Source organism: Microcaecilia unicolor, chromosome 1 (genome assembly GCF_901765095.1).
Source record: "Microcaecilia unicolor chromosome 1, aMicUni1.1, whole genome shotgun sequence".
NCBI classification, from domain to species: domain Eukaryota; kingdom Metazoa; phylum Chordata; class Amphibia; order Gymnophiona; family Siphonopidae; genus Microcaecilia; species Microcaecilia unicolor.
Window position 1 is genome coordinate 272732344 of NC_044031.1, and position 23021 is coordinate 272755364.

Genomic DNA, 23021 nt, shown 5'->3' on the forward strand with positions numbered 1-23021 from the left:
CTCCCTTCGGGCCTTCCCTTCCTGTGTCCCGCCTTCGACTGCGCGGCCCGGCCCAGTCTCTCAGCGGCCCTGAATAGGGGTAATTCCTGTATGTTTCTATGTGAATGGAACAAGCCCAGACAATAAACTTCCCTGTATTAGAGGCCAACGAACAGCAGTATTTGCAGAACCAGAATTTGTAATTAAGAATGCTGGCCAAGGATCTGTGCTCAAAGATGAAGAATAAACATTTTTAATTTTTTCTACTCCTAATGTAATAATAGGCTGAAATGTGGTCCAAGATGATGCAGACAAAGCAATGTCTACTGCATCAGCCAATGGAAAAGCTACTCCTAATGTGACAATCTTATCTTGCCAAATCTGGGTTAACTTATCTAGTTACAACCTGGCCAAATTTTTGAGGTCGACCATGTGCCTTTGTTCAAGCAAGTCATTGAGGACATATGGAAGTGGAGAGAAATTGATATTTCATGGTTAGGTCAGGTAGCAGCTATTAAAATGTAACATCCTACCCCGGGTACTGTATTCTTTACAATCTTTGCCTGTTCAGATCCTAAATAAAGCCTTATAGTACCTGCAGCAGAAAATCTTGCAATTTATATGGCAACATCACCCTCCTTGATTCATTTAAAAATCCATGTCTTACAGTGCCAGACATAAAAACATATTACTGGGCAGCCCAGGTGCAACACCTATGGGACTGGCAAAGCGAAGAGGTTGCCAAAAGAAATGTAAAAATTTTCAGTACTTATATAGAAGAAGTGGCACTGCTATGTGCCATGCAAAGGAGTATGACTCACCTAGACAGATTCTAGAGGCATGAGCAAAAGTGGGCAGGAAGCTTTTATGAAAGTTTCATGTCTCTCTTGTGTGATCCCTTTGATATAATACTGATTTTGATCCAGAACAGGAGGGGAAGTTTATAAAAGATGGGGAAAAGAAGGGTTGCGCTCTGTATTAGTTTGTGGATGAGGGCAGAATATATGGGTTTGTGGATTTAAGTGGAATATAGGTTAAGGGAGGCAGACTAGTTCCTTTTTGGGCAAGTAGTATTGCATTGGATAAGGGAAGAGAGTTGCCCAGGAGGGGGCGACCACATTTGAGAAGCTTTGGGGTCAGAGGAGAGGGGCAACAGATTGATTTTGGCCCTATACAAGTAGTGATGGCATGGGGTTTTGAACAATGTAAGCATATCCTTGACTGGGAAGCAGAGTTGGGGGAATCCTTAACTTAGCAGCAGCAGTGGGAACAAATGTTTATGCAGGCAAACAGAACATCTCTATCAGGATTAAAAAAATTTTGTGTAAAGCTGCTTACCTGAAGATACTTGACGCTGGTGGGTTTAGAGAAGATATTTCCCAGTGCCTCTAGGACTGGGGTTCTTCCTTTTTTGTTTCATGGACCCCTTTGTGAGTCTGATGAAACCTACAGACCCCTTCTTAGAAAAATATATTTAAATGCATAAAATACTTAGAGGGGCATAATCGAAAGGGACGCCCAAGTTTTGTTGAGGACGTCCTCGCAAAACGTCCTGATGGAGGGGTGGGGAAACCCGTATTATCGAAACAAGATGGACATCCATCTTTTGTTTCGATAATACGGGCAGGGGTGCCCAAATCTTGAAATTTAGGTCGCCCTTCGAGATGGTCGTCCCTAGACTTGGTTGTTTCTGATTTTCGGTGATAATGGAAATCAAGGACGTCCATCTCAGAAATGACCAAATGCAAGCCCTTTGGTCGTGGGAGGAGCCAGCATTTCTAGTGCACTGGTCCCCCTGACATGCCAGGACACCAACCGGGCATCCTAGGGGGCACTGCAGTGGACTTCATAAATTGCTCCCAGGAACATAGCTCCCTTACCTTGTGTTCTGAGCCCCCCAACCCCCCCCTAAAACCCACTACCCCCAACTGTACACCACTACCATAGCCCTTATGGGTGAAGGGGGGCACCTAGATGTGGGTACAGTGGGTTTCTGGTGGGTTTTGGAGGGCTCGCTGTTTCCTCCACAAACGTAACAGGTAGGAGGGTGGGCAGGGTCCACCTGCCTGAAGTGCACTGCACCCACTAAAACTGTTCCAGGGACCTGCATACTGCTGTGGTGGACCAGAGTATGACATCTGAGGCTGGCAAAAAATAATTTTTAAAGATGTTTGAGGGTGGGAGGGGGTTAGTGACCACTGTAGGAGTAATAGGAGGTCATCCCTGATTCTCTCCGGTAGTCATCTGGTCATTTTGGCCACCTTTTTGTGTTTTGGTCATAAGAAAAACAGGACCAAGTAAAGTTGTCCGAGTGCTCGTCAGGGACACCCTTTTTTTTTCCCATTATGGGTCGAGTACGTCCATGTGTTAGTCACACCCAAGTCCCGCCTTCACTACACCTCCAATACACCCCCTTGAACTTTGGCCATCCCTGCGACGGAAAGCAGTTGGGGACGTCCAACGTCGGCTTTCAGTTATACCGATTTGCACGACCCTGTGAGAAGGACGCCCATCTTCCGATTTGTGTCGTAAGATGGGCGTCCTTCTCTTTCAAAAATGAGCCTGATAGTAACATATGTAGTAAATGACGGCAGGTAAAGACCTATATGGTCCATCCAATCTGCCCAACAATGTGATACTTTATATGTATACCCAAGTTTGATTTGTCCTTGCCATTCTCAGGGCACAGACCGTAGAAGTCTGCCCAGCACCAGTTTTGCTTCCCAATTACTGGCGTCGCCACCTAATCTCCACTAAGATTCCATGGATACATTCCTTCTAAACAGGATTCCTTTGTGTTTATCCCATGTATGTTTGAATTCCATTACCATTTTCATCTCCACCACCACCTCCCGCGGGAGGACATTCCACATATCCACCACTCTCTCTGTAAAAAAATACTTCCTGACATTACTCCTGAGTCTGCCCCCCTTCAACCTCAATTCATGTCCTCTAGTTCTACTGCCTTCCCATCTCCAGAAAAGGTTCTTTTGCGAATTAATACCTTTCAAATATTTGAACGTCTGTATCATGTCACCTGTTTCTCCTTTCCTTCAAGGTATACATGTTCAGGTCAGCCTCTCCTCATACGGTTTGCAACGCAAATCCCATACCATTTTTGTAGCTTTTCTTTGCACCGCTTCCAGTCTTTTTATATCTTTAGCTAGATACAACCTCCAAAACTGAACACAATACTCCAAGTTGGGCCTCAACAATGACTTGTAGAAGGGCATCAACACCTCCATTCTTCTGTTGGTTATGCCCCTCTGTATGCAGCCTAGCATCCTTCTGGCCACGGCCGTCATCTTGTCGCATTGTTTCTTCACCTTTAGGTCCTCAGACACCACCACCCCAAGGTCTCTCTCCTGAGTCGAGCTCACATAGATAATATTACAAACTAAATCAATTATGCCCAAATACAGTTATCTACAAGCAGGTGGAGATAGAGAGAACACCAGAGCTCTGTCATATAGCCTTCTGTGCAGCAGCCTCATTTCCAGTATTCCCTCTATCTCTACATGTGGATAGACATATCCTGTGCAGCTCTCTGTGGGTGCTAGCACCTGCCTGTCCCTTAGGTGCTGGAGCCTGTGGGTTTGGAGAGTGTTGTTGCTGACCTCTGGGGTACACCTAGTGATGCCAGATCTGTCCCCACCCCCATACCCTTGCTCTCCCTGGTGTTATCTGGCATATAATTTTCTGTTAGAAGTGGAAAAATCTCTTTCCTCTTTAAGAGGATTAAAAAAAAAAGAGCAAACAATTTGGGGATCTTTTACTAAGCCATGGTAGCATTTTTAGCTCCCAGTACAAATCAGCTGGAGGTAAACGCCGAGACACCCATAGGAATATAATGGGCATCTTGGTGTTCACCGCCAGCTGATTTCTACCGTGAGGTAAAAACACTACCATGGCTTAGTAAAAGACCCCCTTTGAGAGTAAGCAGTGCTATCAGTAGCTATTGGAGTGAGCTGAGTGTGCACCATTTGGAATTTGATGTGCCTCTGCCAACGACTGAGCTTGGAAGCTCCTCAACTGTAAGTGCATCTTACTTTCTTTATGGCTACAGAATCAGCGATGTGCTGCTCCTTTACTGCAGCATCCTCTGGCTGCTCAATCCCCCCCCCCCCCCCCTCTGCTCCCCTGGTGGGCTTAGCTGAGTGGGCAGGTGGTTAGGTGGGGATGGTGTTTTTGAGGGGGGAGGTGGTCCTGGAAGTAGTGATATAGAAAAAAAGGATACTATAATAGATCAACCAGAATATTTGCTAAGCAAGATTGATAGGCATAAAACAAATATATGTTGATATAGTATGCTGCTAAATATTATTTGCAGGACATTTGTATGCTGCTCAGTAATGTAAATTGGTTTATTTCAAATGGTATATTAGTTCTTTCTGATTACTATATACCACAACTAAAATAAAATTAATAAACACTTTTTCTCAGAATAGACCACGTACTATTCAAATTTGATTGGTCTCTTTCTGGATCAGGGACCCAGAACTTTCTTCCTGCAATTGAAAGGAAATCACATTTTGGCAGTTTACTATATTCATAGTAAAGGTTTCTCTTTCCTTTCAAATATAAAAGATAGAGGCCAGGATGTTAGGACTTGAAAAGCTAGTTAAAGGCGCTACTAAATCTTAAGGGACAGATACTCAAATGAAATTTTTGCATTTTAGGAGGCAATTTTGAATACCATGGGCAGTGTGTGGATACTTTTTATCTGCGGACCTGCAAGCTAATTTTACAAAGAAAAAGTCCTGCTGTTTTCATGGGGAGTTATGTGGAGATGTATCTACAGACTTTGCATTTTCTTTAACAGCAAGGGTAGGAAATTTTCAGCCAGGCAAATTTAGTCCAATAACTGTAGTCAGCATTTTATTTAAATGCTGGCCATAGTGTTTGAAGTTCTACCCGAATTTATTTTTCTTACATTTGTACCCCGCGTTTTCCCACTCATGGCAGGCTCAATACGGCTTACATGGGGCAATGGAGGGTTAAGTGACTTGCCCATAGTCACAAGGAGCTGCCTGTGCCTGAAGTGGGAATTGAACTCAGTTCCTCAGGACCAAAGTCCACCACCCTAACCACTAGGCCACTCCTCCATGCTGGCTGATATTTGAATACTGGTGCTGAATATCCAGGTATACCAGTGACAGCCAATCTTATCTGCCTAATGGCAATATTCAGCAAAAAACTTTTTAAAAGACTGTCAAAAATTATCTAGTTACCTATCTGGATATTGGTGCTGAGGTTGCCAGTCTCTGGATAAATCTGGCTACACCTAGACTCTACCTGGACCATTCCAGTGCCATCCAAATTGCGCCGGAGCAATCTGTAGTGGTTTTCAGTAGCATTATCTAGGTATCAGGTGCAGCTACCCAAATAAGTAATTTATTTTCAGGGCAAATGAATTAAGAAAGGGATATGGGCCATTTTTTTTAACCCTTGGAGAGGTAGCAAATCTAAAGGAGAAAGGCAGGGAAATTCTAAAGGTAATAAATACAGTGTCACAAGACATTATCCACATATATGGCACCATTTTTAACCAGGCTAATTTATCGGGGGATATCCTTTGACATTCATGACTTTGTTTCGCTTTTTATGTTCTAAATAAATGGACCGGCCTAGTGGTGGGTATTCTGTATGGAGACTCCTGGTGGCCGATGTAGAGCACACTTATATTGTGCTGAAAGGAGTCCAGTCTGTGCCTCTGAGCTGTTTAGCTTGTGAATTAAGGATCACTGTGACAGAGAGATTTCCCAGAGGTGACTTCCAAATACAGAATAGCAGGTAACTGCCAGGCCAAAAAAAGAATGAAAAAGACACAAAAACAGAGTGGAGGATCCAAGGCAGGCAGGTAGGGGAAGAGTGAAAGAATATAGAGGAAATTAGATTTTCCAGGGTTCATCCAGGAAATACCTATTTTAATTTTTTCCATTGGGAGTGTTTTAATGGCTTGTGTTGGTTAAAACAAAAAATTAGAGGCCCTAGTTATATTTAGAGAGGTCCAGGGAGAAGAGCACTCTTTTTTTCCCCTGGAAATTTTGTGATTGAAAATTGAGTAAATACTGATTATGTTGATCATGAACTTGGAGCCTTTATAGGTTCTTGAAGGATATTCTGGAATGTGAGACATTTGACATTCACACTCTGGGGTCTTTGATGTTTCAGAGCAGTGGCTGCCCCTGAAGCACCTGTAAGTATTGCGGGAGAGCTATTCCTGCAGAGCACCAAGGGCAAGAAGATTCTGCAGCAGGTGAAGAACTTCATGAATCAGCATGTCTTTCCAGCTGAGCAGGTCAGCCTTTATGGGGACTCTTTTTTTTTTAGTTTGGGTGCCCTGATATGTTCAAATATGATAAACAGATTTTATTTGTGAAAAAAGAGTTTCATGAGCATGCATAAAGAAATGTATATTTATTTATTGGGTTTTATAAGAGATTTGCCCAAGGCGATATAGAGCAGGTACAGTTTAACATAAAACTTATAATTTGGTTAACAGCATAACAATAGTAAAATGACCAAATATAAGCATAAATACAGTCAACTAAACTTGTAAATGGCAAATTGAACGCCGCCTTATAATGGAGAAAAATATCGATTTAGAAGGCAACTAGTAGAAACATCATAGCACGTACCAACAATAAGTACATTTTTAAGAATTGTCCACAGTAAGCATTATAAAACTCAAAAATAAAGGTTGTACTTAATCTTAGTGCCCATCCAACAGGAATGACTCATATAGGCACTGTTGTCTGCAATGCGAAAGTCTTTCTCAATCTAATGACCCTGATAAATGCAACATACTGGCTTATTTTCGAAAGAGAAAGACGCCCATATTTCGACCCAAATCGGGAGATGGGCGCCTTTCTCTCGTGGGCGTCCAAATCAGTATAATCGGAAGCCGATTTTGAGCGCTTCCAACTGCAGTCTGTTGCGGGAACGACAAAGTTGACAGGGGCGTGTCAGAGGCGTGGTGAAGGTGGGACTGGGCCGTGTTTATCGGCCGAGGAGAGATGGGTGCGATAAGGCGTCAGTAGCGAGAATTTGGGCCACTTTTTTTGGACCCTTTTTTTTTCACGAACAAGTCCCCAACAAGTGCTCCAACTGCCCAGATGACCACCGGAGGGAATCGGGGATGACCTCCCCTGACTCCCCCAGTGGTCACTAACCCCCTCCCACCAAAAAAAAAAGAACTTTAAAAACTTTTTTTTGCCAGCCTGTATGCCAGCCTCAAATGTCATACCCAGCTCCATCACAGCAGTATGCAGGTCCCTGGAGCAGTTGTTAGTGGGTGCAGTGGACTTCAGGCAGGTGGACCCAGGCCCATCCCCCCCTACCTGTTACACTTGTGCTGGTAAATGGGAGCCCTCCAAACCGCCCCCAAAACCCACTATATCCACATCTAGGTGCCCCCCTTCACCCATTGCTATGGTAATGGTGTAGAGTTGTGGGGAGTGGGTTTTGGGGGGATTTGGGGGGCTCAGCACCCAAGGTAAGGGAGCTATGGACTTGGAAGGTATTTTAATTTTTTTTTAACTTTTTACAAGTGCCCCCTAGGGTGTCCAGTTGGTGTCCTGGCATGTGAGGGGGACCAGTGCAGTATGAATCCTGGCCCCTCCCACGACCAAATGCCTTGGAGTTGTTCGTTTTTGAGCTGAGCTGCTTCGGTTTCCATTATCGCTGAAAACCGATACCACCCATCTCAAATCCGCCCAAATCCAATGCATTTGCCCGGCACCAACCGTATTATCGAAACAAAAGATGGACACCCATCTTTTTTGAAAATACGGTCTGTCCCGCCCCTTCCTCGGAGATAGTCGCCCATGGAGATGGGCGTCCGCGTTCGATTATGCCCCTCATAGTGTACAAATTCCCTTGTGTTTCACCATGAGCTTCCTCAGGGAAGGTGAAAAACCTTTAAAAAAAAACAAACAAACAAAAAAAAAACCTTCAGTTCGGGCTCTAGAAGGGTGTCAATATAAGTCAGTCAGGTTTTCAGGATATCCATAATGAATATTCATGAGATTTTCATACACTGCCTTCATTGCATGCAAATCTCTTATGAATATTCATTGTGGATATCCCGAAAACCTGATTGGCTGGGGTGCCTCCAGGACCAGGTTTGGGAAGCACTGTCTTACTCTGTTCCCCATGCCTACAATTAGCACAGTTTTCACCTTTTGTCTTATCCTCTTGGAATCCCTTTACTTACTATGTACCTCGCCTCCCACTGACTTCTTACAAATCTACCACCCAACCTCTCCAAACTTTATTTAGTGACCACTGCACCAACTCAGTGCAACCAATCATACCAGGTGATTTTTTCCAGCTTTATTTAAAAATGGACATATGAGTATAACATCAAATATATAGTGTACTATTTATCCTTTTTGACATAAACCGCCCATATGTCCAGCAACTAGATAAACTGGAAATCCATACTTTTCCACACCCCCCGCTAACCCCCATCCCTCCCTGCACAGAAAACAGCACCAGTACGGTTAGAAGACATTAACCATTCAAAATTCTGCTGCGAGCAGTCGGATTTAAAGTATCCCAGAAGGGAGACCAGCATTGAAAGAGGTGGTCACCCCTTCGTGAGGCTTGGTCATGAACATCTTTACGTTCCAACACACTCAAAGAGATAAGGGACTGCCAATGTTGGATTGAAGGGCAGTCTGACAGCAGCCAAGTGCTTAAGACAGTCTTTTTCCCCATCAGCACAGTCTGCCTTAGAAAAGCTGTGAGCCCCACCCTAATAGGTCCCCCTACATGGAAGGAGTCAAACAACAAAGCAGGGGTAGGCCGCCACGTGTTTCTCCATACCTGAGAGACATGTACACACAAGGTCGTCCAAAATGCCAGGACCAGGGGACAGAGCCAAAACAAATGGCCCAAATGGGCCCCAGCCCCAGCACACCTCGGACAATCATCACAAGGGCTCAAAGTGGCTCTAAAGCCCTATGCAGGGAAATGTAAAAGCACATAATTAACTTATATTGCAACTCCCGGATATCAGCACTTTCAAAGGTTTTATAACAAGTAAGCAAATAAGACTGAAATTGCGTACCCTGAATCTGGAACCCCAATTCATGGGACCATCTCTGTGCCAAGGCCCCATAACCCACTGTAGGCAAAGCCTCCCATAGTTGACAATGAAAATATTTAAGAGGGACCATCAGCTGAGCCTCCAAATCATAAATCTCCACTAATTGCTCCCACACCCTCAATGACAAAGAGGCCCATGGCAACTAGGTAATGTAATGATGTAGCTGAAAGTAAGAGAAATAGACTTGGGAAGTAAAGTGCCTACTCGCACACAAATCTGTAGAGGACTTACAGTTGCCATTCTTATTTAAATACCAGGTGATTTTAGCTTTCATTTTGATGACCTTTCCTCCTCCCTTGTCTAGGACTTCTCTTCCCTCTTCCTTTACTTAAATCTCACTCGACACATTTCAGGATATACTCATACGGGAGGCCATACTTTGAACTTGGTCCTCTCATTGACCTCAGCTCTCCATTCTTTTAAATCTTTCTCACTTCTACCTCTGCCTTGGACTTGACCATTCCCTAGTTACCTTCATATATAACACAGAGATTCTTGTTGACAGTACAGGACCAGTACTATCTTTCTTTGGAGTTGCTCTTAGAACACTCAAAACTAGACTTCAACCCTTTTTTCTCATCTTTCTGCAGATGAGGAACGGAATACCTCTCTTGCTTCAGTTCTTAGGTGTCGATGATCAAAAGTAAACGCAGGCACTAGAGATCATTAGCGCCGTAGTAGCGCCCGCATTTACCAGTGCAGAATATTCAGAGGGGTCTAGTGCAGCTAACAACGAGCACGCCAGGCCTTAGCGCAGATAGCATGCAAATAGAGTCAAGCTCATTTAAATGAGGTTATTTTGTATTCTTCCCCAGTGATCAGAAAAGAGCACCCGAAACAAAGATGCCTTACCGCTGTAAACAAATAGCACCAGGTATGAGCAGGTGTTAGGGTTTTGGAAGAGAGGATTTCCCATGATTCTCATGCTTCTGTCATGATTCTTTCTGCAAAATCTACCGGTTTTGATTTGCTTTTGGAAGCAGAAGGAAACCCGTGCAAGACCTTAAGCAACCCTTTAAGTTTTGTTTTTTATACCATTCATTTTCTAATTAAAGATCCTTTGTGTTCATCATGCCATTTCGAATTCCGCCACAGTTATTTTTCTCCACCACCTCCCTCAGGACGGCATTCCAGGCATAAACCAAGGCATAAACAACCCTCTCCATGAAAAAGAATTTTCTGACATTACTTGTCAATTCATGTCCCCTAGATTTATAATTTTCCCTTCTCTGGAAAATATTTGTTTCTTTATTAATACCGTTCATGTATTTAAATGTCTGTATTGTATCTCCCTTGTTCCTCCTCTCCTCTAGGATATACATATGCAGGTCTTCTCATATGTCTTTTGGCACAAACCCCATATAATTTTTGTCACCTTCCTCTGAACCGCTTCAAGTCTTCTTACATCTTTAGCCTCCAAAATTGAACACAATACTTCAGGTGGGACCTCACCAATGACGTGTACAGGGGCATCAACACCTCCTTTTTTCTGTTTGTTACACCCCTCTCTATACAGCCTAGCATCCTTCTGGCTACAGCCACCACCTTGCCATCTTCAGATCTTCAGATACTATCCCCCAAGGTCCACCAAGGTGATGCTTTCCTGTCAGGTGACCTCTTTCCCCCAAGGTGACTCAGAGGCTACCAGATTGGATGTGAGACTTGTCTACTATGTTCCTGTAGATCGTCTCTATATACCTCTCTCTCTCTCTCTCTCTTTCAGCTGCTTGAAGTCTGTTCTCTAGCATATTCAACAGATTGCTAAAACCTGTCGTTTCTTTCTCTATAATATCAGCAAAATTCGCCCTTTCCTTTCTGAGCACACTACCAGAACCCTCATCCACTCTCTTATCACCTCTCGCTTAGACTATTGCAACATGCTTCTCACAGGTCTCCCACTTAGCCATCTCTCTTCTCTTCAATCTGTTCAAAATTCTGCTGCACAACTAATATTCCGCCAGGGTCATTATGCTCATATTAGCCCTCTCCTCAAGTCACTTCACTGGCTTCCTATCCGTTTCCGCATACAGTTCAAACTCCTCTTATTGACCTATAAGTGCATTCACTCTGCAGCTCCTCAGTACCTCTCCACTCTCATCTCTCCCTACATTCCTCCCCAGGAACTCCGTTCACTTGGTAAATCTCTCTTATCTGCACCCTTCTCCTCCATCGCTAACTCCAGACTCCGTTCCTTTTATCTTGCTGCACCATATGCCTGGAATAGACTTCCTAAGCCGGTACGTCAAGCTCCATCTCTGGCCGTCTTCAAATCTCAGCTAAAAGCCCACCTTTTTGATGCTGCTTTTAACTCCTAACCATTATTCACTTGTTCAGAACCCTTATTTTATCATCCTCACCTTAATATTCCCTTATCTCTTGTTTGTCTGTCCTAATTAGATTGTAAGCTCTGTCGAGCAGGGACTGTCTCTTCATGTTCAAGTGTACAGCGCTGTGTACGTCTAGTAGCGCTATAGAAATGATAAGTAGTAGTAGTAGTAGTCTAGCCTCAAGAGATAGGATTAATTTACTAAGAACTAGTTGCTCTTTTCACCGAGTGCACACATATGACCTCTCACTAACTACTACTACTACTACTACTACTTAGCATTTCTATAAACTAGAACAGTAGTCCTCAGATCCAGTCCTTCAGGTCTACAATCCAGCCTGGTTTTCAGGATTTCCACAATGAATATGTATGAGATCTATTTCCATTCACTGCTTCCATTGCATGCAATAGATCTCATACATATTCAATGTGGAAATTCTGAAAACCAAGCTGGATTGTGGACTGGATTTGAGGAGCCCTGAACTAGGGGTTAATCATTCATGTGGCACTCATTGCAAAAGATGCTGGGAAACTAGAAACAGAGTTATATGATTATATCTGCATACATTAAAAAAAAAAAAATATATATATATATATATATTTTTTTTTTTTAATAGTTGAAGCCTTTGCAATTCTGGCATTTAGGGTCCATTACATTTCATTAGTCTAAGATGACTGATTACTAGTTCAAAATTCATCAGACCATCTTTCCTGTATAATACTGGTCTAATACAGAGTATTTGCCTCAGTTCTAGAATAGATGTTTTAACTACTGCAGAAATCTGGTGATCAAACGCCGAGGTAGTATCCAAGCATATGCCGAAAGTAGTAATATAGTCCATTAGCATAACAGAATAGCCATTGATATATAGTGCTAACTTAGGGCATGACTTGTCTTCTAATGGGATTCAGATGTAGGCCATTACTAGACAGCAGAGAGCACATTTTGACACAAGAACATTGTGGCAAGATCAGGTGATAGATAATCTATGAAGATCACAATCTGGATATTACTTGCAAAACAATAAGCTCTTTTTCCCATGTCTTGAATCAACAAGGTCAGAGTCAACACAAACAAATTATTCAAAATAGGGGTAAGCATTAAAACCAGGGGGGGGGAGAACTTCATAAGCCAACCCCCCCCCCCCCAACAAGAAAACAATCAGCAGCATTAATAATAGAAACATCAAATATTCAATCAGTCAAATAAGATGAGAACTACACCTCCAGTGTCAATATCTGCTAAATAGATGAATATTAACTAGTGATTAGCCAAATAAAAAAAAAAAAGTCTAATGAGACCACCAATGCTAATCTAATTGGTTTCACTATTTTATACATATGAGCCATCATATTACAGTTAAGATCCTGTTGTTGATATATTGGGTGTTATATGGACAGTCCCTAGAATATCTTTATGTCTTACTGAAAGAATGTGCCCACAATGACATAGAGATCTCAATTTCAAGCCTTACTACTTTTGCCTTCAGTTACAGAATCTAAATTAGCGACTGCTGGTTTCAGGACACTTTTTCTTTGTGTGTGTCAGGGGAGGGGGGTGGTCACACTTGGGGAATGGTTTGCTGGATGATTTGAGGAAAGGAGATTTAGCATTGCTAAATTTTTAAGTGGGTTTGACAGTGGTTGCTAAGTTATTGTGTGGCATGAAAGGGGATGTTGACAGTATGAGGTGAGTGCTCTTGAGATGTTACATGTTCCTGTGTGTTTAAATTTAACATGTATTTTTATTGTAAACTCCTGGGGGAAGTGTTTAAATGAGTAATATTTTTGTGAATAAATAAATTGAAAACTTTGTACACATTTCTCATGATTTGTATTCTTTGATGCTTTGGTCAGTCATGGTCTGCTCCATCCCACATGCCTTACTAATGCCTTTATTTTGTTAATATTTTAAAGGAGGTAATAGAGTATTATGCCAAATATGAGAGTTCACAACTGAGATGGAAGAAACCTTTGATTATTGACAAACTTAAGGTACTGTAATGTGAAACTGATTTTTAAAAAATGTAAACATTTTTAAAATATAGTTTGTGGTGTACTCAAATGTCTAAAATCTAAAATAATCTCCTGTGAATGATTTCAATCCCTATTGACAGAGGCATTAAATATATATAAGCAAGAATGTATGTTGCTTGCCAGAGGCCTCATAACATTTAATGGACCATACTCATGAATAATGCATGTTAATAACACCTTTGTGAATAGATGTGTATGTATTAAAATTTAGCAAACAACTACATAGTTTCATTAAAAGCGGACATTATAAAATAAAAAAACTAGTTTTTTTGTAATCTGGTAATTTCTCAAAGGTAGTCATGGTCCTCATTATGATGCTCTGGTACTCCACTGAGCCTTAGATAGCAGCATTGGCATGCGGTGACATTTACAGTAGTGGATTCATAAAGGGCTTGGCAACCCAAAACAACACCTCCCACTCCAAGAAAACAATAAGAAGGGCTCAGCAGCCCCAGTACAACACCTTCCACCCACACAGAAACAACAAGAGGGGATCAAAAACCCAGTGGCCCCAGTATAAGTCTTCTACCTATACCTATTCTTAATACTCTTTTCTTCTGCAAACTGTACTCAGCAGGTACCTACCTTTTGTGTTTCCCCCCCACTCATCTTTTATCCCTTTACCCCAGACTCCTTTCTCCTACTATCCCCTTAACCTGTCTTTCCCCATCCTCTCAGTCCTCACTACCCTCTTTCCTCCTGTTGCCATACCCTCTCTCTTCCTATCCTGACCTCACCATACACTGTCCATTTTGCCCCATTCCTTCATTCTTCCCTTATTATGCCCTCAACCTCCATCACTCTGCCCACCGCATCTTTCTCCCCTCTATTACCCGCCACCCACTCGCCTCTTTCCATGCTGCCAAACCCTGTCCATTTCTCCTTTCTCCTTGCAGCCCCACATTCTTTTCTCTCTAGCACAACCCCAACACCAAGGTTATACATCTGACTGGAAACCTTAACATTGGTACCCAATAAGAGAATCTCAGAGGGCATATCCGGAATGGAACCTTGTGTCACCAACAACAATTCAGCCTTAGAAATATTCAGTAGAAGAAATGTATTCTCCCTCATACAAATAGAAATGCCCTAAAGATAACATTCAGTTGGGGAAATTGTAACTAGAATAGACACATCTACAGGAAGCATGAATTGTATACCATCTGAATAAATGTGATATGAAATACTAAAAGTCTTCAACAGCTTACATAACAGAACCAAATATAAATTAAACAAGACTGCTGACAAGGGAGATCCTTGCGGCACTCCAGTTTGCAATAGTCTCTTCCATATCATCAAGCTGATCAATCCATAGACTGGTGGGTTGTGTCCATCTACCAGCAGGTGGAGATAGAGAGCAAACTTTTGCCTCCCTATATGTGGTCATGTGCTGCCGGAAACTCCTCAGTATGTTCTCTATCTCAGCAGGTGGTGGTCACACACAGCAGCAGCTCTGGCTAGGCCTCCAAGCCTAATCCTTAGGTTTTGTTGAGGCCTGGGGTTGAGGGCTCTTTTGAGCAAGTGCAAACCTGGTGGTGCCAGGTCCCTCCTTTTCTCCCCCCTCCCGCTGGCTCCGTTTAAAAAAAAAAAAAAAAATTTTAAACGTCTTTAAAGGCGTTTAATTCGACGTTTCTTTAAACGTTCATTGCAGCTACTCACTGGGACACCAGTTCGTTACAGCTCGGAGCGGCAAGCAGGTAATTTTACCTTTTTATAGCGGGCAGGGGGTTCCCCGATTCTTCTCCTCGTGGCATATGGCGTCGGAGGGCGAGGGCGCAAAGGGTCGCTCCCCGGATCGCTGGAGCGCTTCTAGAGGGGATGCGGGGGTTTTACAACCTGATTCGCCCTTGATGGGTGACAGTTTAGTGACCGATGAATGTCCCGGTCGTTCCTCCGGCGTGGCGGTTTTTTCCCGCCATAAACGCCCATCCCCCGCTCCTCGCCTCCGCCATCTTGGCCGGCCACGCGGCTCGGACGGCTTCTTCGTGGGCCGCCCTTGAGGTTGGAGACATTAATGCCATGAACGCCCTTAATTAGGGCGACGGCACAAAGCGGCTAAAGTTAAGCGCCGTTCTTCCCGCGCGGCTCCTTCGCGGAGTTTCGCGCCGGACGCCATTTTGGATGCGCAGCATGTCTCTCCCCCGCTATTGCGAGCGCCGGTTGAGAGTGCGTCTAGGGCTGTTGCCCAGGCTGCGGAAGTGCACAGTCTGGGGGGTTTCTCCCCCGAGTTTGTTTTGCTGCTGCATCAGGCTTTCCTCATGCAAAACGCTGCCCCTGCTCCCTCTTCTGATAAAGAGGTTGAGGTTCCCAGAGGTAAACGCCCTCGGGTTGATTTCCAGGCCTTGGAGGACTTTGTCTCCTCCGATGTAGATGAGGGCAGCGTGTCTGAGGTCTCCCAACGGTCCTTTGCGGATTCCTTGGAGGAGATAGATCCCCGCTCGGATGGAGCGGATGACCCCTCTGCAGCGCGGCTTTTTAGCCCAGAGGATTTGCCCAACCTGTTGTTACAGGCCATGGACACTTTGAAGATTTCCTCTCCGGAGGACGTCTCTCCCTCAGCCCCTGTTGGCTCTGCCATTATGCTGGGGACGAAGCGCCCGCCTAGATCCTTCCACGTGCATGATGCCATGCACACCTTAATTGCGGCTCAATGGGATGTCCCGGAAACGAGCCTTAAAGTGGCTAGGGCTATGTCCCGCCTCTATCCTTTGGCTGTGAGTGAACGTGAGGCCTATCTGTGGCCTACCGTGGATTCTTTAATCACTGCGGTGACTAAGAAAACGGCGTTGCCGGTGGAAGGTGGCACGGCCCTAAAGGACGCCCAAGACAGAAGATTGGAGGCGGCCTTAAGGTCGTCCTTTGAGGCAGCTGCTTTAAGTTTGCAGGCCTCAGTTTGCGGCTCCTATGTGGCCAGGGCGTGCCTGACTATGGTGCAGCGGGCTTCCCCCTCGGATCTTTCCTTGAGGGCTGATTGGCCGGCCCTGGAATCGGGCTTAGCCTATTTGGCAGACTTGCTGTATGATGTCTTGAGAGCCTCAGCTAAAGGCATGGCTCAGACAGTCTCTGCGCGGCGGTGGCTTTGGCTGAAACATTGGTCTGCTGACCACGCCTCTAAATCCCGCCTGGCTAGATTGCCTTTTAAAGGCAAGCTGCTCTTTGGGGTCGAGCTGGACAAAATCGTGACCGATCTCGGCACGTCTAAGGGCAAGAAATTACCAGAGGTCAGGGCGCGGGCTAGTACTCGTCCCGGTACCTCCAGAGGACGGTTGCAGGAAGCCCGTCGGTACCGCCCGGGCAAGTCGGGTTCCTCTGCCCCCTCTTCCTTCAAGAGGAATTTCTCCCCCAAGCAGCATTCCTTTCGCAGAGACCGCCGTCCCGGAGGTGCTCCCTCCGGTCCTCCCCCAGGGTCTCGTACCCAATGACGGGGCCTTGGTCCACGCCCCAGTGCAGATTGGAGGACGGCTGTCCTCGTTTCTGGGCGAGTGGACCACTATAACTTCAGACGCGTGGGTGCTGGAAGTCATCAGAGACGGCTACAAGCTAGAGTTCTGCCAACCCTTAAGAGACGGGTTTGTACTCTCTCCCTGCAAGTCTCCGGTCAAGCTGTGGCAGTGCAGCAGACCTTGGACAACCTGATCCGCCTGGGTGCGGTCGTTCCGGTGCCAAAAAATCAGATTGGCAAGGGACGTTACTCCATTTACTTTGTGGTTCCAAAGAAAGGAGGTTCTGTCCGGCCTATCCTCGACCTCAAAGGGGTCAATCGGGCCTGGAAAGTGAGGCACTTTCGCATGGAGACTCTCCGCTCTGTTATAGCGGCAGTGAAGGCAGGAGAGTTCTTGGCTTCCTTGGACATCAAGGAAGCGTACCTGCATATTCCCATCTGGCCTCCTCTCCAACGCTTTCTGCGTTTTACAGTCCTGAGACGACACTTCCAGTTCAGAGCCCTCCCTTTCGGGTTGGCTACTGCTCCGCGGACCTTTTCCAAAGTAATGGGGGTCATAGCGGCCTTCCTGCTAAAGGAAGGAGTACAAGTCCATCCTTATCTGGACGACTGGTTGATCTGAGCCCCCTCTTATGCAGAGTGCGGCAAAGCTGTGGACCGGGTAGTTGCTCTTGTGAGCTCCCTGGGATGGATCATCAACTGGAAGAAGAGCCAGCTGCGCCCGACTCAGTCCCTGGAGTATCTGGGAGTTCGATTCGACACCCAAGTGGGCAGAGTGTTCCTGCCAGACAATCGGATTGTCAAGCTTCAGGCTCAGGTGGACTAGTTCCTAGTAGCCTCTCCTATTCGGGCTTGGGACTACGTGCAGCTGTTGGGCTCTATGACGGCCACGATGGAAGTAGTGCCCTGGGCCAGGGCTCATATGAGACCACTACAGCTATCTCTGCTGCTGCGCTGGACTCCGATGTCGGAGGATTATGCTGTGCGCCTTCCCGTGGACCCAGCAGTGCGCAAGGCGCTGAGCTGGTGGACGCAGACAGACAAGTTGTCTGCAGGATTGCCTCTGGTGACCCCGGAGTGGATTGTCGTCACGACAGACGCCTCTTTGATGGGCTGGGGAGCCCACTGCTTGGGAAGGACAGCGCAGGGGCTCTAGTCTCCTGCAGAGGCAAGTGGTCTATCAACCTCCTGGAACTCAGAGCCATTCGGTTGGTGTTATTGGAGTTCATCCCGGTACTGGTGTTGTAGCCTGTACGGGTCCTGTCGGACAATGCCACGGCTGTGGCCTATATCAACCGCCAGGGAGGTACCAAGAGCGCCCCTCTAGCCAAGGAGGCTATGAGTCTTTGCCAGTGGGCGGAAGCGAACCTGGAGCAGCTTTCAGCGGCCCACATTGCCGGAGTCATGAATGTCAAGGCGGACTTTCTCAGTCGCCATACCTTGGAGTCCGGAGAGTGGCAACTATCTGCTCAGGCGTTCTTGGACATCACGAAGCGCTGGGGCCAGCCGAGCCTAGATCTGATGGCGTCATCGGCCAATTGCCAAGTGCCGCGCTTTTTCAGCAGAGGACGGGACCCTCGATCCCTGGGAGTAGATGCTCTTCTCCAACAGTGGCCGACACAAGAGCTCCTCTATGTGTTCCCGCCCTGGCCCATGTTGGGCAGGGTGCTAGACCGGGTGGCAAAGCATCCCGGCAGGGTAATCCTGGTGGGTCCGGATTGGCCCAGACGTCCCTGGACTTGATCAGGCTCTCAGTCGACGATCCTCTGCGGCTGTCAGTGGAGCAGGGCCTGTTACATCAGGGTCCCGTGGTGATGGAGGATCCCTCTCCCTTTGGTCTTACGGCCTGGCTATTGAGCGGCAGCGTCTGAGGAAGAAGGGCTTCTCAGACAAGGTCATCGCCACTATGCTGAGAGCGAGGAAGCGCTCTACTTCTACTGCTTACGCCAGGGTTTGGCGTATCTTTGCAGCATGGTGTGAAGCAGGCTCACTTTCTCCCTTCACTGCTCCAATTTCTTCAGTGTTGGCGTTCCTGCAAGAAGGTCTGGAGAAAGGCCTGTCGCTCAGTTCCCTTAAAGTCCAGGTAGCGGCTCTGGCTTGCTTCAGGGGCCGCCTGAAGGGTGCTTCCCTGGCTTCGCAGCCAGATGTGGTGCGCTTTCTCAAGGGAGTTAATCACCTGCGCCCTCCTCTGCACTCAGTGGTGCCTGCGTGGAATCTCAACCTGGTGCTAAGAGCATTGCAGAAGCCGCCTTTTGAACCCTTGTCGAGGGCATCTCTGAAAGACCTGACGTTGAAAGCAGTCTTTTTGGTGGCTATCACTTCAGCCAGAAGAGTTTCCGAGCTCCAGGCGCTCTCATGTCGAGAGCCTTTTCTGCAGTTCACTGAGGCAGGAGTGACTATTCGCACAGTGCCTTCCTTCCTGCCCAAGATTGTTTCTCGCTTCCAGGTGAATCAGCAGCTCTGTCTCCCTTCCTTTCGTAGGGAGGACTACCCAGGGGAGTACTCCGCTCTTGAATATCTGGATGTGAGACGAGTCATCATCAGATACTTGGAAGTGACCAATGATTTCCGGAAATCGGATCATCTGTTTGTCCTGTTTGCAGGTCCTCGTAAGGGTCTGCAGGCTGCTAAGCCTACAGTGGCAAGATGGGTCAAGGAAGCCATTGCAGCGGCTTATGTGGCCGCGGGGAAGGTGCCGCCTATCCAGCTGAAGGCTCACTCCACGAGAGCTCAGGCGGCCTCGATGGCAGAGGCCGGATCCGTCTCCTTGGAAGAGATATGCAAGGCGGCAACGGGGGCTTCGGCTCATACATTCTCCAAGCATTACCGTTTGACTGTGGCTGCACGGGCGGAGGCCCGGTTTGGAGCTTCAGTGTTGAGGTCAGGGATTTCTATGTCCCGCCCTGGGTGAGTACTGCTTCGGTACATCCCACCAGTCTATGGATTGATCAGCTTGATGATATGGAAGGTAAAATTATGTATAATCATACCTGATAATTTTCTTTCCATTAATCATAGCTGATCAATCCATAGCCCCTCCCAGATATCTGTACTGTTTATATTCTGGTTGAATTTTGGGTTCAAGTTTAGCCTTCAGTTACTTCAGGAGGACTTCGTGTTCAAGTTCTTCTTTCACTTGGATTCTTCAAGAGTTGGGACGAGTTTGTGTTACAGTGAGCTGCTGCATTCCTCTCCCCTCCGTTTTACGGGGCTGGATTGAGACATAAATTCTGCCGGCACTCCCTCCCGCTTCGTGCGGCTGTAGGGCAGCTTTGTACCCCTCCCGCTTCGGCGGTGTTAGGGTCAGTCAGCTCCTCCCGCGGTTGCGGTTGCAGGATAAGCCAGATCCCCCCGCATCGGCGGGTGTGGTGTCCCTCCCCCGCTCCGCGGGGATGAGCTGGACGGATTCCCCTCCCCCAGTTGTGTGGGGATGAGCTGGGTTAATTCCCCTCCCCCGTTTCGGCGGTGGTGAGCTGGGCAGAGTGTCCCTTCGTGGGTGTAATTCTCTAAGTGCTGAGTCCTGCGGATGGAGCTTTGATATCGACATACTGAGGAGTTTCCGGCAGCACATGACCACATATAGGGAGGCAAAAGTTTGCTCTCTATCTCCACCTGCTGGTAGATGGACACAACCCACCAGTCTATGGATTGATCAGCTATGATTAATGGAAAGAAAATTATCAGGTATGATTATACATAATTTTACCATCCCTGATAGTTGTAACCCATCGTACACATCACTAAGAGATTCACTCAATTTCATTGCCTCTTATCCTTCAGATTATTCATGCCATGTTTCATCCTCTTCCCACCCTTCTTCCTCTTCGTCTCCGTTCCATCTTACACTTTCACTCATATGTCCAACCCATCTAACACCCCACTGTACCTACCAATTGACAGGTCCTCACTGTCACTTAGAAATTTGCACTCATTCTCTCCCATACCTATTTCCCTGCTCTGTTTCTCCCTCTCCCCACTCAGTCACCAAATCCTGAGTCACATTCTTCTTTTGTAGTCTCCCCCATTCCCTGAGCCCTTGTCATCTTCTGCTGTTCCCCATCAAAGTTCCATCCATTTTTTTTCTGTTTCCCCCAGTTCACGTTTCATCCATCTTCTGCTCTGCCCATCCCCATTTCCTGCATAGAGGCAAGGAGCCGCTCTGTAGTTGGTGCCGCTGAAGGATTTGCCAGTCTTTCCCTTGTTGACGTGGAATTCCTGTTTTTGAGGGTAGGATAGGAAGAGTCATCAGTGGCAGGGTGACCATTCCTCATTAATCACCAATTCTGGGAATCCTTCCCTGCTATATCCTCTGGTAACCGGTCACATTTCTGGTACCCCTGATGGGCCCCCTGTCACCTTTCTTGGGAATATAACCCTGGTTTCTTAGCTTTCACAAATATGCAAATTAGATACACCAGATGCAAATCCATTTTATTAGCTCCCTGCTCCAGTCTTGTGGGGAACCACTTCTTTCCACCAAAGCATTCCACTTGTTTCTTCTCCACTGAGCCCACTTATTTGGGAGACCTGTGTCTCAGTTTAAAACAGCCTTCTCCCCTGGACAGGACTTTCATCACTCACTTTAATTTTACAGTCCTGTCCTCCACCCCACAGCTGTTAGTCAACTTCAAATGATACTCAGTTCTATTACTACCATATCCATAGCCAGGGAAGTACCTTCCGGGTTTTAGAAGGAACCTTCTGTCTCAGCTTCCAGGGGGTCTCCTCCAGCAGGTCTGTCCCTTCGCTTGCTGTTTCAGGCTCCATCCATTCCAGATCCCCATCTCCTCTCCTTTATCTCCTCTCCTTTAGCTCCTCTGGAGGTGCTGTTTATATAGAGCTGCTAATAGCCCGCCACACCCCTTCTGGGCCCCTCTTTTTAGTTCTGGAAGAGTCCAGAGCCGTCTCCTGTGTGTGCCTCTTCTCTTAAATGGGAATCCTCTGCTACGGGTCCTCCCTGGTCCCCATGTTCAGGCCTTGGCTGCAGCTCCCTCTACTGGCCCCTTCAGTTCATTACCCTGATGTCCCATTGGCACTCCCTCTAGGGACTATAACATGGCATTTTTCAATCTTTTCCGCAGGAGCGCACCCTCTGGCGGCCTCCTCAGGGTAGGGCAGTCCTGTGTTTATCACAAGATCTAGACAATAATTTGTTTAAATAAATACACATATGATATGCTTCAAGGGAAAAGCAGTGCAGGGTCTTCTTGGACCTCATGTGCACTGCAGTTCTGATATCCACACCAACAGGAAGTTGTGTCCGAACTCAGAAGGGGTGGAAATGGATTCAACATGCAGCATTTGTATGGACCCTGTGGCCTCTGTGTCACTGTGCTGCTTTCTACTTTATGGAGAAGACTTCAGGAGTGCGCCTATCACTGCCATTGTCTCAGCTGAATACAGAAGTACTCATACTCCTGCTGCTAGTGTTGTCAGGATCGTGACTGAAGAGTGGAGCTCTGGAACTGACCCTCTGCTGTGCTTCAGCAGTAGACCAGCGCTCTAATCTTCTGCCACGATTCTAGGAACACCAGCAGCAGGAGTGCTCGTGTACTCTGCCAAAGTGCAGAGAACTACTACTACTAATCATTTCTATAGCGCTACTAGACACACACAGTGCTAGTACACATTACATGCAGGTACTTTCTCTGTCTATAGAGGGTTCTTAATCTAAGGGGCTCTTTTACTAAGCCGTGTAAGTGTCTAAGCGCCAAAATGGAGTTACTGCCTGGCTACCGCATGGCTCTTGGCGGTATTTTTATTTTTGGTGCACGTCCAATACTCTCAGCTGAAAAATAAATTTTATTTTCGGACACGCGCCAAGTGGCATTTAACGTGCGTAGGTCATTACCGCCCGGTTACTGCGTGAAACTTTAGAGCTAGGTCAATAGCTGGTGGTAAGGTCACAGACCCAAAATGGACATGCGGCAATTTTGATTTTGCCACACATCCATTTTTGGCAAAAATTTTAAAAAGGCCTTTTATACAGGTGCACTGAAAGATGGATCGGCGCATGCACAAAACCCATGCCTACACTACCACAACCATTTTTCAGTGCATCTTAGTAAAAGGACCCCTAAGTTTTTGTACCTGAGGCAGTGGAGGGTTAAGTGACTTACCCA

General features: G+C 46.3%; 1 protein-coding gene across 4 annotated transcripts in view; it reads left to right on the forward strand.

The window, feature by feature from the left end:
- ACAD11 (acyl-CoA dehydrogenase family member 11) overlaps positions 1–23021 on the forward strand; it is a 305211-nt gene that overhangs the window by 62424 nt on the left and 219766 nt on the right. For all 4 annotated transcript variants that reach the window (XR_003942519.1, XR_003942520.1, XM_030206676.1 and 1 more), the window contains exons 9-10: positions 6154–6280; positions 13338–13415. Coding sequence is in view for 2 of the 4 variants with exons in the window: in XM_030206676.1 (XP_030062536.1) it covers positions 6154–6280; positions 13338–13415 (205 nt within the window). In the remaining 2 variants the exon portion in view is untranslated. The remainder of the gene's footprint in view (positions 1–6153; positions 6281–13337; positions 13416–23021) is intronic.